Source organism: Pongo pygmaeus, chromosome 13 (genome assembly GCF_028885625.2).
Source record: "Pongo pygmaeus isolate AG05252 chromosome 13, NHGRI_mPonPyg2-v2.0_pri, whole genome shotgun sequence".
NCBI classification, from domain to species: domain Eukaryota; kingdom Metazoa; phylum Chordata; class Mammalia; order Primates; family Hominidae; genus Pongo; species Pongo pygmaeus.
This window is the reverse complement of record NC_072386.2, coordinates 60,462,374-60,476,320: the sequence shown is the minus strand read 5'-3', so window position 1 is coordinate 60,476,320 and position 13,947 is coordinate 60,462,374. Positions and strand designations below refer to the sequence as shown.

Here is a 13,947-nt window from a genome sequence, read left to right as displayed (position 1 = left end):
ACAAAACATGATTTTAATTTATCATTGTAAATCATAATTTATTGAATCTTTTCCCAATCAGATGATTAAAAACATAATCTAACCTAACATTATGTTAAGGTGTATATGATTAAGTTTAGAGGCTATAAAGTAAATTTTAGTACAAATAACTTCAGCCCACAAAGAGATTATTCCCCTAAGGTGAATTATAGGGATGAGAAATTGATACTTCCCTAGAAATAATGACAAAAATAGGAGAAGGAAGAAGGGAAGTGTTCTAGGTGAAATTACAACACTCTGGTTATGCCATAGTAGACCTAGAATACTGTAGATTTGCAGTGGAAACTGGCAACAGATGATTATACATCCTGGAAAGAAAATAAATATTATATCGTGTGACTCTTCCCCTAATGGAAGTGTGACCAAAATAGGGAAGAGGAACAATGGTCATAGTGATTCACTCTGGCAGTGGCCAGCTAAGCCCATCAAGGAACACAGTGTTTCATGCAGAGTTTTAAAGAATGCAGGGGCATTGATCACGTAGAGAAGGAAGAACCTAGCATTTCAGATGAAGGGACAACATATTCAGAGTTTGAGAAGCCTAGAACAACATGGTTCATGAGGGGAATAATCAATAATTTGGTTTGCTGGAGCGTAAAGTGTACGAAGATTTGTACAGAAATGAAGAAATTTGAAGAAAGATACTCCCAGAGCCATTGCCAGACTTTAGATGCTGAGCTGACCATACTAGGGATGGAGAGCCACTGACCGGTATTGATCAGGGGATGGCACCATTGATTGTTTTGGAAAGAACACACTGATGGCAGTGTTCTCTGGAGGCAGCTGGCTTTGTCATGGTCCTCTGCCATTAACTTTGTAGGTCAATGGCAACCCTAGATGTTAGAGAACACAATACATTTATTTCCAAGCATTGGAATAAAAGCAAGGAGCCTGAGGGACATTTAAGAGTGCTTGGTCCTGTGTTTCTCAAACTTGGGTCACTTTTGTGACATCACCATTATTTTCTCTTATCCAAAAATCATTTTTACTCTAGTTTTTAAATATTTTGATGGGCTCATTTTTTCACAACTCCAAAAAGGAAAAAAATATACCTTCAAGCACTAGTATTTGTTAAGTTTGCAGGTTTAGCCATTCCTTGTGTATTATATATTAATATAAACCTAACTATCAAAAGAAAAATGCTTATCTGGGCATTTTTAGGATGGTACCATCTGGGTTCCACCCTGAAATTCTTCTTTAGGAAACACTGGTCAACCTGATGCCATCATTTTCCAATGAAGAATTAATGTGCAAGGAAATCAGATGATTTGCCTACGTCCTCTGTGTGCTAACCATGTGCCACAATTCTAGGTGCTGGGGCCACATCATCTGGGGCAACATCAGATCAACATCATTGAGCTCTTTTCTCCCCCAGTTTGTTCACTTATCTAGTCATCAGTTACAAAATCACTGCCCTCAGGAACTTATATTCTAGTGGGGGACACAGACAAAAAACAAACCTACAAAGACACAGCATAATGGCAGGTAATGTGAGGGACTATGAGGAAAATAGGGGGAAGCAAAGGAATAAATAATGACACGGTGTGCTTTTAGATAGGATGGTCAAGAAAGACCTCTGAGCAGTCCAGATGTGTTGAGAGGGTGAATTGTGGCATATCTGAAGATGGTTCTATCCAGGTACAGGAACGACAGGAGCAAAGTCCTCTCAAGGAGATCTTGCCTGACATGCTTGAGAAAGAGCAAAGGCAAACTAGTGATGGTGCCATGAAAGCCTGTCTATTAAGACCACTACTACTCCTTCTTTCTTGACACCTCACCGCTCACACCCCTTTTTTCTATACCAAGGGTTGACCAGGGCCAGTTCCAGCCTACTACCTGTTTTATTGGAACAAAACCATGCTCATTTGTTTACTTGTTATTTATGGGAGTTCTTATGCTACAACAAGAATTGAGTATTACTGCAGAGACTGTATCGCCCTCAAAGAGCCTAAAATATGTACCATCTGGCCCTTAGCAGAAAACGTTTGCTGACCACTACTTTATATCATGCTCTTTAGTTGATGCGGTCATCAAATGTGAACATCCCAGAAAAATACTGCTTTGGACATCTTTATAATAATGAAATATGCATTTTCCATGTTAAAATCTAGTTACTGATGGTAGAAAATCTGATTTCACTTTTTCAAAACGGAGTTGTGTACCAGTAGAAACTTTTTAGTATTTTATCTTCAGGTGTGATTTTTCTTTAACAATGAATGGGAAGAATAAGGTATCTGCCATTGCATAAAGAAAAGAGTGAGGGAGAAGTGCAGTAAGCATTACCCTTGTGGTTTTCTCTTGTTAGTATTCAAATTACATTCACTCTAAACTACATCTGAAACAGGTTGATAATATACCCTGTTGGGAGTTGCATTGTCAGGTGATGCACAAGATTTTACGCAGATCTATGTGGACAGTGTGGCCTAGAGCTACAAGTCTCTTTGGAGCTAATTACCTTCTTAAATCAAAGGCTCCTAAAGATAATCTACAACCTCACATGAAAAAGTTGCTGTGCTCACCTGGGACTTCCTTTTTCACTTAAGCAAAATGCCCAGGGTTCTGGCAGCAATATTTTTGTTTTTGGTTAAAGTTCATGGAAGGCTCCTCTTATTCTATTCTCTATTGAATAGTTATTTATCTTTATAAAGGGAAAACAAAACAAAAACAAGTAAGACTGGAGAGAATCGGGTAAAAAAATACATAAGCAATATTTAAAGACTCCATATACATGTAACTCAGTGTTTAAAGTAATTCAGATGAAGGGTTGGAGTAGTACCTAGTGAAGAAGGAAGGTGAAAAAACTGAACTGTTAAAATATTTCTTACATTGGGAATATTATCTACAATCAATTTATTTAGTCTCACAGACCCACTACAGCCTACTAGCTCGGTGTATCTTTCAGGTGTTTCCCTGCCCACCCACTCAGCTCCCCCCTTCTTCCCCCACTTCCCTCCTCTTCTCCCTTTGTTTCTCTAGAAAACTCACCCTCCACATTATAAAACTTTCTTTTCCAAATCTTCCCCACTGATCCCTCTATCTTTCTACTTAATTCTCCTTGCTTTCTCTCTTCCTGAGATACTCATCCGCAATAACCTCCTATTATCATATGGTCAAGCTTCACAGTTGAAAAAAATATTTTCTGACTATACAAAATATAGTTTTCTGAGTATAAACATATGGTTACAGGAGAAAACTTTGGAAAACCTGGAAAAGCAAACAGAATAGAATAAAAATTAGCTACATAGTTACCACCTTAAAAATGTTTCCGACCTATCACCTCTGTATCTATTTAAAATTTATAATTTTTCTGCCCTTACTGTTTTATGGCCTGCTTTTTTCACATAACAACATGAAAATGTTTATGTCTCTGGGTAATGAAGCAGTCTTTTGAAACCTGATTATGATCACCAAATGGCGTGAAACACTGTTTATTTGATTCATCTCCTGTTGATAGACTTCATTTGTTTCCACTTTTTCTGTATTATAAATAACACTGCAGTGAACATCTCTGTGTGCTCACATCTCTGATGATTCCTTTGGAATAAGTGCTTGGGAGTGTTACAGCTGCAGAGAAGCAAGGTTATATATGTCATTAAGGCTGTTACCAAGTGTTATTCTGTAGCCAGCTCCTGAAGACAGGCAAAGGGACTTCCTCCATCATGTGTTTAATGCTAAAACTAAGTCTGATGTTTCATTTGGTTCTTGTTTATCATAATGTTTCCCCAGCTGAAAGTCACTAGGTAGTTTATTGTTTCTTTCTCTGGGGAAACCTTGCAAGGTACAGACTAGAAAATGTAGGAGTTTGAAGAAGATTGATCCTGGAAACAGCAGAGGGCCAAAAAGATGGCTCAGGACCTAATTCAAGTTTGAAATAAGTCATTCGGTTCCCAGTATTATGCATATTGAGTGTCCACATGACACGTACTAGGCGCATTAACAGAGGATTATGGAAAAATGAAAACCAAAGCCCCATTGCCCTCACAGATTTACCATCTGCAAGAAAAGGGAAGAGTGCCATCTCTTAGCACTTATCTCTGTGTTTGGGAAGAGAAAAGTCCTTTGGAGATGAAGTGCTCATATATTCACTTTTTAAAAAGTATTTTTGCCTTCTTGAAATTTAAGCTCTTTTATCTCCCAGTTTGTTCACTTATCCAGTCAAGAATACTATTATCTGAAATATTCACTCTTGGATGATATATGAAAGAGCCCTTTCTATGTGACTGAATACCAGCTGGAATCTCTCCATTGGGCCACCCCAAATAAACATATCAGGGCATCACAACTTTTTATCTGCATCCATAGGCTACCATGGTCACAGCTCACTTCTTTTTGATAAGGAAGCAGGACTGTAGGTTTCTAATCATACATTTGCAATTGCTAGAGGGGCAGCAGGATAAGAAGTATGATCAGAGAAGTTTTATTATTGACATTTTAGAAGTTCTCGAAGGTCCCCGACAAACTCCAACTTCATTCTTCTTAGGCCCATGTTCAGGGACCAAAATATTCTACTGAAACATTCAGAGATTTTAGCAGTTTCTCTTTAAAGAAATGCTACCATTCCATTCTTTGGGGATGGTGGAACAATGCCGCTTGTGTGCTCCAACCACTAGGATCATTCATACACTGTTTCTTTAGAAGGATTTGCTTTCCAAAGTTGAACTTTCAGAACTCAGAACACCTTATCACACTTTCACAAGCTTTCTCTCTGAAAATGGAAAAAGAAAAAGGGAGGGAGGGCGGGGGGAGCCTGTTAGGACCTGTGCCAGTTAAATCCGATCTCTCCGGGGATTTGTTTTTCTTCTGGCGTCAGATTAGATGTTCAAATCAAGCAGTGTTCGAGGGCTGGGAGGGAATGTCCATGGGATTCTTAGTGAGGCTAATCCCGAAGCAGCACATTCCAAGGGGCTAATCTGCCCAAGTTCATTGCTTACTTGAAACGTCTCTTGGGGGAAGAGCCGAACAAGTGACTTTTTTTTCCAGTGGGCGGTCATAAGAGCATTATTAACGGAATGACCAGCCCTAGCTGCAGCAAAATGAAAGCAACAGGAGCTGCTCCGGGGACTGCTTTTGCCAGCACCCAGAGTCAGTGCTCAGGTAAAATGATTTCAGCTAACTTTTCTCTTGTTCAACTTCTCAATATTGGATCTGGGGACCTAGAGGAAGACCAAAGATCAACACCCAGGGAGGCGTGGAGGGAAAGGGCAAAATGAACTTATGAATTTAGTACCTTTGGGTTGGGGATGTTTGTTCTGATGAAGACAGGATATACATTTGAAACAAGAGAGGGTGACAATGAGCAGCATTGTGAAACTTTTCTTGTAATTTGTTCCTATAAAGTTAGTGGACTCTTTTTCCTAATCTTGCAAATACTGGTCTGAGTGGTTGTCCTTCTGTTAAGCTGCCCTGCTGAAGAGGAGATTGCAATAGCACTTTCCAAGGCTTTTTGGAAATGGGTTTAATATACCCTGTGTGTGTGTATGTGCTTGTAAATCTTCCTGCCTGGAGAACTTGATTTGATAGCTGGTAGGGAGGACATAGTAAGAAGATTCAAAGTAGTTTGGGGACTAACATTTGTAGCAAAGGCTTTGTGAAAAACATTGAATCCTGCTTAAATGAAATGACTTAATTTTTTAAAGCAATATTTACAGACTTGTTTTCGTTATTTTGATGCTTTATTGACTGTATATTTAACTTTCAAAATTAGTAGTTGCTTTATTCTTTGAGGGTAATCATTATACTTTGTTCAATGTGAGTGTCCTCATTTCTGTTTTGAATATGATGTCTTTTAATTATTAGCCTTTGAAAAACATTTCCCTATTACACATCACACATGACTGATAATGCAGAAAGACAAGAAAGAAAATAGCCAGCCCTTGGCAAACTCAGTCATGGTTATGTGACCATTCTACCTTTAGAAAAGAATATACAGAGATGTTTTCTGGGGGCCATAGAAGCCATCTTTTCTAAGCGTGCATGAGACTTCGAAAGCATATTTAAAAAGAAAAGATTTTAAGACATGATGTCTGTTAAAGTTTTGTATTAAAGGAGAATTGAAGGGTCAGCTAGAAACACAGCACATCAAAACTATTTCATGCTTTCTAACAATGAGCATAACTATTCTGAGATAACTGAGTTGGATGTTGAAGCAAAATATAAAGCTTCATATAGAGTAGTTCAAAACCTTCAAACAAAGAAAAGGAATTTGTTTAGGAAACAAACCAGGATTAAACGTCAAAATGCCCTCTCCAGTAAAATAAATTTAAAAATCTAATATATGATGTTCACACTAAAGACCTGAATAAAAGCATGATAAAGTGAAGCTCACAATAGTAATTATGCATGATATTTTGTAGAATTCCTAATTCATGTGTTATACCTGCATTCTTTCTATTGTGTATTATACTTTTCTACTCAACGAAAAAATCCAATTTAATCATGAATGATGGGAAGATTTCTTAATGTTCTGTTTCTCTTTTGTTTTCCTCCCAATTTTCTGTGACTTTGCAAGGGAGATGATTAATCTGCTAATAATAAGATATAGAAACGATTCTCAATCTTTTTGCCAACAATGATGTAGCGTTTCACCTTTGAGAAGGTAATTAAGTAGCAAAGCTACACACAAATTAAATTACTTTTTTACTGAAACGCTAACTAGCTGGCAATCCATATGTAGGAATTCTTACCACCCATCATCTGACTAAAACTTCCAGTGCTTTCCAGGCTAACAATGGGATCCATGAGCAAGAGAAATAAGGAAGGTGTCCTTGAAAAGTCTCATCCATTTGTCTTTGCAGCACAGATTCTTAAGTGAGGAGTCTTGTGCTTACATTTCTTTGCTGTATAGCCATTTCTCAGATTCTGGTGTCTTCCTAATGTCCTACCTTCATCCTTTACCCCAAGGAGAAAGGAAGAAGACATAGCAGAGTATTCATTCCTGCGCATGTGGGGACTAGAAGAGGGGAATGATAAGGGGAAAGATGCAGGATGAACTGGTTCCAAGACCTGTCTCTGGGAGCCAACTCTGTCCAAATGCCAGGATACTCTTGGGCGTGCTCAGATACTACTGCCCATAACAAGGGTATTTCATATCAATAACATCTAATGTTTTAATGGCAATTTAGCAGAGTGGGTAAGAGTGTGAACTCTGAAGCCAGACTGTTCAAGTTCAAACCCTGGCTTTAGAATGTATTGCTGCATCTCTCTGCCTCAATTTCTTCATTGGAAGAATGGATATAAAAGTAGTACTTTCCTCGCAGAGTCCTTATGGGATCCAGGGAGACAATGCATTAATATATTTAGCACGAGACCAAGCACATGATGCACCCTTACTGAATGTTAGCCATTGTTATTACCTATTGAGCGCCTACTACATGTGCCAGGTGCTTTATCTGAATCGTCTGGATTGATTATCTCAACAACCCTTCAAAGTAGCTGGAATTATCCATGTGACATAGAAGAGGTTCCAAAATGTTAAATAAGCTTCCTATATATCTTGTTAGTGGCCAGCCAGGGCTTGTGGGTTCCTATTATCCCCAGCACAAAGGGAGACCAATTTAGGTTGAGTCTCCTAGAGCAATTTCATAGTCCCCTCATCTGAGCCTTCATCTGAACTTTTAGTACCAGAATCAACCCTGGACAGGTCTCTCTTCTTGGAGCAAAGCATAGTACCCCCAAAATCATGATAACAATGCTGTGTTTCAGGTATTGCTGTTGTCTCCATTTTATAGATGAGGAAAACTGAGGATCAAAGAAATCATGTAACTTTCTCCAGGTCACAGAGTCCCACTCACACCACTTTTTCTAAATGCAGACCTCATGCTCTACCCATGGTCAAGCTTGTCCCACTTTTTCTCGGGGAGTATTGGTCAGCACTCTAAAATTCCCAGATGCTCCCCCACAAAAGAGCCTTCTGAATGTTGGCCAAAGTTGAACACAAAAAGAGAAGGAAAGTAAATTCTCCTTTTTCTGCTCTCTAAAGCGTAGGAAAAGTTGGTTTCAAATGTCCAGTGAAGAACATTTTACCCTCTTTCTGCCAAGAGATATTATCAATGAAAGTATTCAGTGTCTAGAGAAAAATCATGGCCTATGAATAGTTTAGCGAACAGGCTTTTTACAAAGAAAAAGACTGGCTGTCTATGCTGCTAAGCTCATTTTTGTTACAAAGAGGTAGCCACTAGCCTTTTCTACTTGTTTGAAAAGAAAAATATTTGAGACTAGACATTGGGAATTTTTCTTGTTTAGCTGAAAGGCAAAACTGCAAATGTTACCTTTGTGGTGTGAGAATTCAGAGGCCCACCTGGACCTCAGGGTCTCTGAGGCAGGGTGGGTGCTCCTTTTCATGTGGACAATGCATGAACACCCAGAAATGATTCCATCTGATATTGCCCATTACTGAAACAGGATGCAGTTTCTTTGTGCCCCTCAACCATGGCTCATGTTGCTTCTTGTAAAATGTGCACTGTCATGAGTATTAGGCAATTACTGCCTTCGGTGCCACATGCTTGCCTAAACCTCCCTTGTGAGAGAGGAGGGAGGTGCAAGACTGAAGTACTGAGGACCAACCAGAATTTAGCACAGCTGATAGACATCTGAGTCATTGGCAGAGTCAAGATTAATTATGGTTCAACACATGGGGGCTTATAACAGTTAACGCCATCGAGACAGGTCAAATCAACAGTTCAGTTGTGCTTTAGCCCTGTATATAAGAGTATGAATTTAGTACTGATGCTGCATTAGAGAGAAGATGATGCCATGTAGAAATAACATTAAATGTTGCTCTAGCAGCTTCCATCTTAAAGGCTTAGAGAAGGAATCTTCTGAGCAGCTCATTGAATTTCATGGAAGACTCTACTGCTATTGCAAATGCTGGTAAAGAAAACCATGAAGGGATGCAGGATGGACAACTGCTTTGGAACAGAGATTGTACAGTTTTCCGGGACATCCTTTGTCCATGTGGGAACCCAATCTCAGTGGCAGGACTTCTGGGTGGATGGACCCAACAGTGCCCATTCTAAGAAGCTGCATATGCTCTGCTGAAGGGCATGTGGGGTGCACAAGAAAAAATGTGCTATCTTACTTTTTTCCAAAGGCATTACCTGTAAAATTTTGGACTATGATAAAAACATTTATCTTCCTCATGCTTTTATTTCCCTCCCCCCAACCCCCCTGTACTTAGCACTGTTAATTAGAAAAAAGCATAGTGGTACATTAGGGCTTTTGAGTTATGCAATTCTCCTGCCATTTTTCTTTCCTTCTACAAGGAAAATCTAATGGAAGTGTCAGCTGTGAAAACCTTATGCTTATCTAGATGCATTTCTTCCCACTACTGAATACTTGTTTTCTATAAGGTTACAAACATGCTATTCTATCCCTCCAAATTTATTTTCTCTGCAAATAGCATTGTCTTTCTGTTCTGAATTTGTACATGATTCCATCACTAACTTTTTTTATTATGGTCAGTTCCTTTAATTCTCAATATTGTGATGTTAAATAATCTAATCAGCAGGTATGGGGAGTGATTAATTTTGTTATATTTAGTGTTTATGTGTGAAATAACCACAATTTCAATTCAATTTGTGATATACTAGTCTCTTATATGATTATGAAATTTTGCTTTCTAGTTAAAAATATTTCACTTGTATGTTCACCTTTCTTTCTTTCCTTTTTTTTTTTTGTTTTTGTTTTTGTTTTCTTTTTCAGGCTCAGAAATCCTGGATAGAAAGAGCATTTTATAAAAGAGAATGTGTCCACATCATACCCAGCACCAAAGACCCCCATAGGTAATCTTGCCGTCTATAATGTTGAGAACATGAAGTAGTAATTATACAAAAAACCTGCAAGAGTAATCATGACCTGTTGCAAGGGAAACACTGTCAAATTAAATATCTTTTATATTGTTTCTGGACATCTTTGAAGCAATCTTATTTATACATGTATATAATATGTCATGCCTACAATTCATACTCTAAGAGTCTATAAAGAAAAACATATATACCATTGTGGAAGGAATTAATCACTGTATGTAACAGTGGATTATGTTTTTTGTTATGGTTATTGGTTTTTCCTTTTAAGTACCTCCTCTAAATCCTTAGTTTGTACCAGCGTTCTGCAATAGGAAAAAAAAAAAAAGACACTTAAATAAAAGACTCCTAGCAGATTCCTAACTAAACTGTACACCTTCAGATTCCCATTTAAGCACTTTGTTAGCACCCTGCTTACCTTCCTTAGGATCAACAATATATAAGATAAGAAGCATTTGGGATAAAGTAGCATATACATGTCTGAAATGCCTTTATGAATGGGCAATTTAACAAATCGGTTTAAAATATAGACTACAGAGTCTTAGAGACTATCTGTGTAACCTTGCACAAATTACCTAACCTTCAAAGCTACAATATTTCATCTATACAATGGATGCTAAATTGTTAGTTTTTAATAAATGGCAGCTACGTATTGTAACTTATTACTAATAGTCATAAAGGTAGTAACAGTAATGTATGAAGGACATTTTCATGATAGAGCAAAGTTTAAGTTTTCAAATATCTCATGAATATTTTTCATTGTTTCATCAAGAACACTTAAGCCTGCAGATTTTTATTCTCAGAATTGGATATTTGACAGCAAATGTCACTTGGGAAGAGACAAGTTCAGTTGTGACTCACATATAAGTGAGATTCCTCATTTAAATGTGCATGTTAAACTTCTCCCCCTCAAAGCTCTTCAGAGACCTTCGTGCTTTGATAGATTTGATAGATGGGCTGAGTGAGAAGTAGAGAAATCCAGAGAAGTTTTGTTTGCAGATGTCCAATCCTGAACAAAATGCCAGGTACAAAAGAGGTGGACGGAGAAGGGCAGGAGACATATTACAGCTTATACAGCTAAAGGAAAATGGGTAGAGGGGAGAAAAGAAAAGATATGTGTATCACGGAAAGCCTGAGTTTACCCATGCCTGATATAGCCACATGGTAGAATTCTTCCTGAGAATTGACGGACAGGTGTCGGCACAGACTGTAGATTTCTCCAGCTGGTTGCCTTAAGTGTGTATCCCAATAGTGACTAATACCAGGGGTTCACTTTAACCTCTTCTGTTGTAGGTGTTGCTGTGGGCGTCTGATAGGCCAGCATGTTGGCCTCACCCCCAGTATCTCTGTGCTTCAGAATGAGAAAAATGAAAGTCGCCTCTCCCGAAATGACATCCAGTCCGAAAAGTGGTCCATCAGCAAACACACTCAACTCAGCCCTACGGATGCTTTTGGGACCATTGAGTTCCAAGGAGGCGGCCATTCCAACAAAGCCATGGTAATCAGAAAGCCATTCAGTTGCTCCCAAATGCTATCTCAAGTCTGAAGTCCTGCAAAGGGGTGGTTAAGAGCATGAAATGTAGTCTTTGGGCCTAATCTCCACTCTGCCACTGTCTGATGAGGTGACCTGCTCTGAGTCCCCTGCCCCTGTGGGTCTCAACCCTTCTTCTATAAAACGGGGAAAAAAAAACTTTCCTCCTGGGATTTTTAAAGTAATTAGTGACTTTTAAATAATTACAGACACAGTGACTCTTATTATTAATCATTTTAAAATAGCTTTCTATAGTTATTCACTGTTTATTATGTCATTTTCTGGGTCTCATCCATTAAGACATATTTTTCTAACTCCTTTTTTTACCCCTTTGGTGAGAATGTGTTGCCTTTAGACTTCTGTTTTATTTTGTTGGTAACTAGCATTTCTCTTAATTCAAAGTAGAAATGATTAACTCCACCTCTTTCTTTCCTTGTTCTAAGAGAAATATTGCCATTGAAATTAAGTGCTTTTTCTCCAAGCATCTGTACTCAATAATGTTCTCATTAGAAGATTCCACATAAAAAGCATTTTTTGAGTTGGAGAGACTTTAGGAAATATGCAAATGTTACTTCTAAGAGTTGTTGCTTTTAAATTTCACCTTTCATCATGGGCCACTTCCTAGTTAGCTGACAGAATTTGTCTAGCATGTGTTATGAAAATTCTAGATGCTATTGTCCAACAAGCTTGCTTCTAACTGTTATAAGAGAGAAAACTAGCTGAGGGTGGAGCAGGAGATGGCTGTTCTTAGGTGTGTCATGGAGTTTTTTGAGTCTGGAGAAGAAATTTTGCTTAAAGAAGCATACTACAGACCACAAGGGAAGTCACCTCACATGAATGGCAGTCTAAAACTGTGCAATAAAGCCACCTCTTTCTTCTCTTTTCTTACCTCTCCCTTCCCTGTCTCTCTCCTCTTCCCCTTTCCCTGTCCCCCACCCCCGCCACTGCAGTAATTTCTTTACCAAGAATGGCTGACTCAGCTATTTTAACACTTCTTTTCTATGAAATATAATTCTGAGCTGTATATATATTAAATTGAAACCATTGCTGAACGATATTTTAGAAAGAAAAATGTGCTATTTGCAACCTCCAGCAAGGCTTGGGAAAACAAAGAATGAGTTAATTAGTCTTGGCCTATGCAAAACTAAGGGAAATGGAAATCTGTCAACTTCCCTACTCACTTAAGAGATGCATTTGCCCACACAAGATTATTAACTGTCCCCAATTTAGTACAGTCACTGTTCACAGTACGGGATTGACCCACATACAATGTAGATTCTCTGAAACCACGTGTTAAAAGTCATGCAAGTTGTCCCTGTAAGAAAAGTGCTGTAAATGAGGATGTGGCTCGCTGGGCAATAATCATTGTAGAGTGGTACACCCAGTGCCTTCACAGGATGCTTGAATACTGCCTGCCAGCCTCATGTCATTAGCCCAGTAGGCATATGATAAGCCTCTGGTCATCATTTCCACTGTTAAGAGTTAGTGTCAGATATGGAGCACGAATAGGCTTGTAAGTGAGAGCATCCCTCAAAGTTGTCACCTTAGGAGACTCTGATGACCATGATGCTGCCATTGTCCAAATGTGCACTCATCTGTCTTTTGGGGAGTGATTCCCGACAATTTGTAGATTACAAGAGAAAAGCAGTCTGTATTTTCATCAAATGATAGTTTTAATGGAAAATGAATCAGAAGTACCTGAAATTCATAAAACCTAGAGCTTAGTCACAAGTAACTTCTACTATTTTTTACAAGTCCAGTCTATTCTACGAAGATAAAGTTTTCTACCATTAAAAAATATCTTTTAAAAATGGAGTGTTAGTAGTGAAGTATTAGTATTAGGAGGTTAGAAGCGAAGAATGTAGATTGTGGATTTAGATAATACAAGTTTAACCCAGAACCATCATATAATGCTATGACATGGAGAAAATTACTTAAATTTTCTGAGCCTCAGTAATTGTATTCTGTTGTATAAATGATTAGTATTACTGTCATAAGCATTAAATGGGATGACTTATGTAAAGCATTTGGCACAGTGCTGAGCACACAATAGATATAAAATTAATCTAGCTGCTATTAATATTATTAATACTATCATCACTATTATTTGCTTCAGTCTCTGAAATAAATTGCAAAAACATTTTGACTAAATACTTTGAAAGACACTCATTTGGATGCACATATCTTATATATTATTTTAGAAAGCCAAATTACACTTTTTCAGTTAATGTTTTAAAATTATTCCAGAAGTTCTCACCCTTTAGCCTGCTGGTTGACCACAGCATCTGAAGGCACACTGCATTTTATTTACAGCCTGACTGTCATTAATGGGCTATGAGACAGTTTACTTAGCTTCCTACTGCCTCAGTTTCCTCACTTGTAAAATGAGGATAGTAATTCCTCCTTCATATGGCTGTCTCTAGAATTAAATGAGTCAATTCATGTTAAGCACTTAGAATCTTGTCTCGTGTTAAAGTTGAGCAACTATTTGCTATTGGTATTCTTCCTACAAAGAGCTAACTTACTGTACCGGAAAGAGAGGCTTTGCGATTAAGATGCATGATCTTGAAGTCAGAC

General features: G+C 38.2%; 1 protein-coding gene across 19 annotated transcripts in view; it reads left to right on the top strand.

Moving 5' to 3' along the window:
- Positions 1-13,947, top strand: part of TRPM3 (transient receptor potential cation channel subfamily M member 3) — a 904,985-nt gene that overhangs the window by 576,609 nt on the left and 314,429 nt on the right. For all 19 annotated transcript variants that reach the window (XM_054501730.1, XM_054501720.1, XM_054501728.1 and 16 more), the window contains exons 2-3: positions 9,739-9,818; positions 11,133-11,337. In XM_054501730.1, the coding sequence (XP_054357705.1) occupies positions 9,739-9,818; positions 11,133-11,337 (285 nt within the window). The remainder of the gene's footprint in view (positions 1-9,738; positions 9,819-11,132; positions 11,338-13,947) is intronic.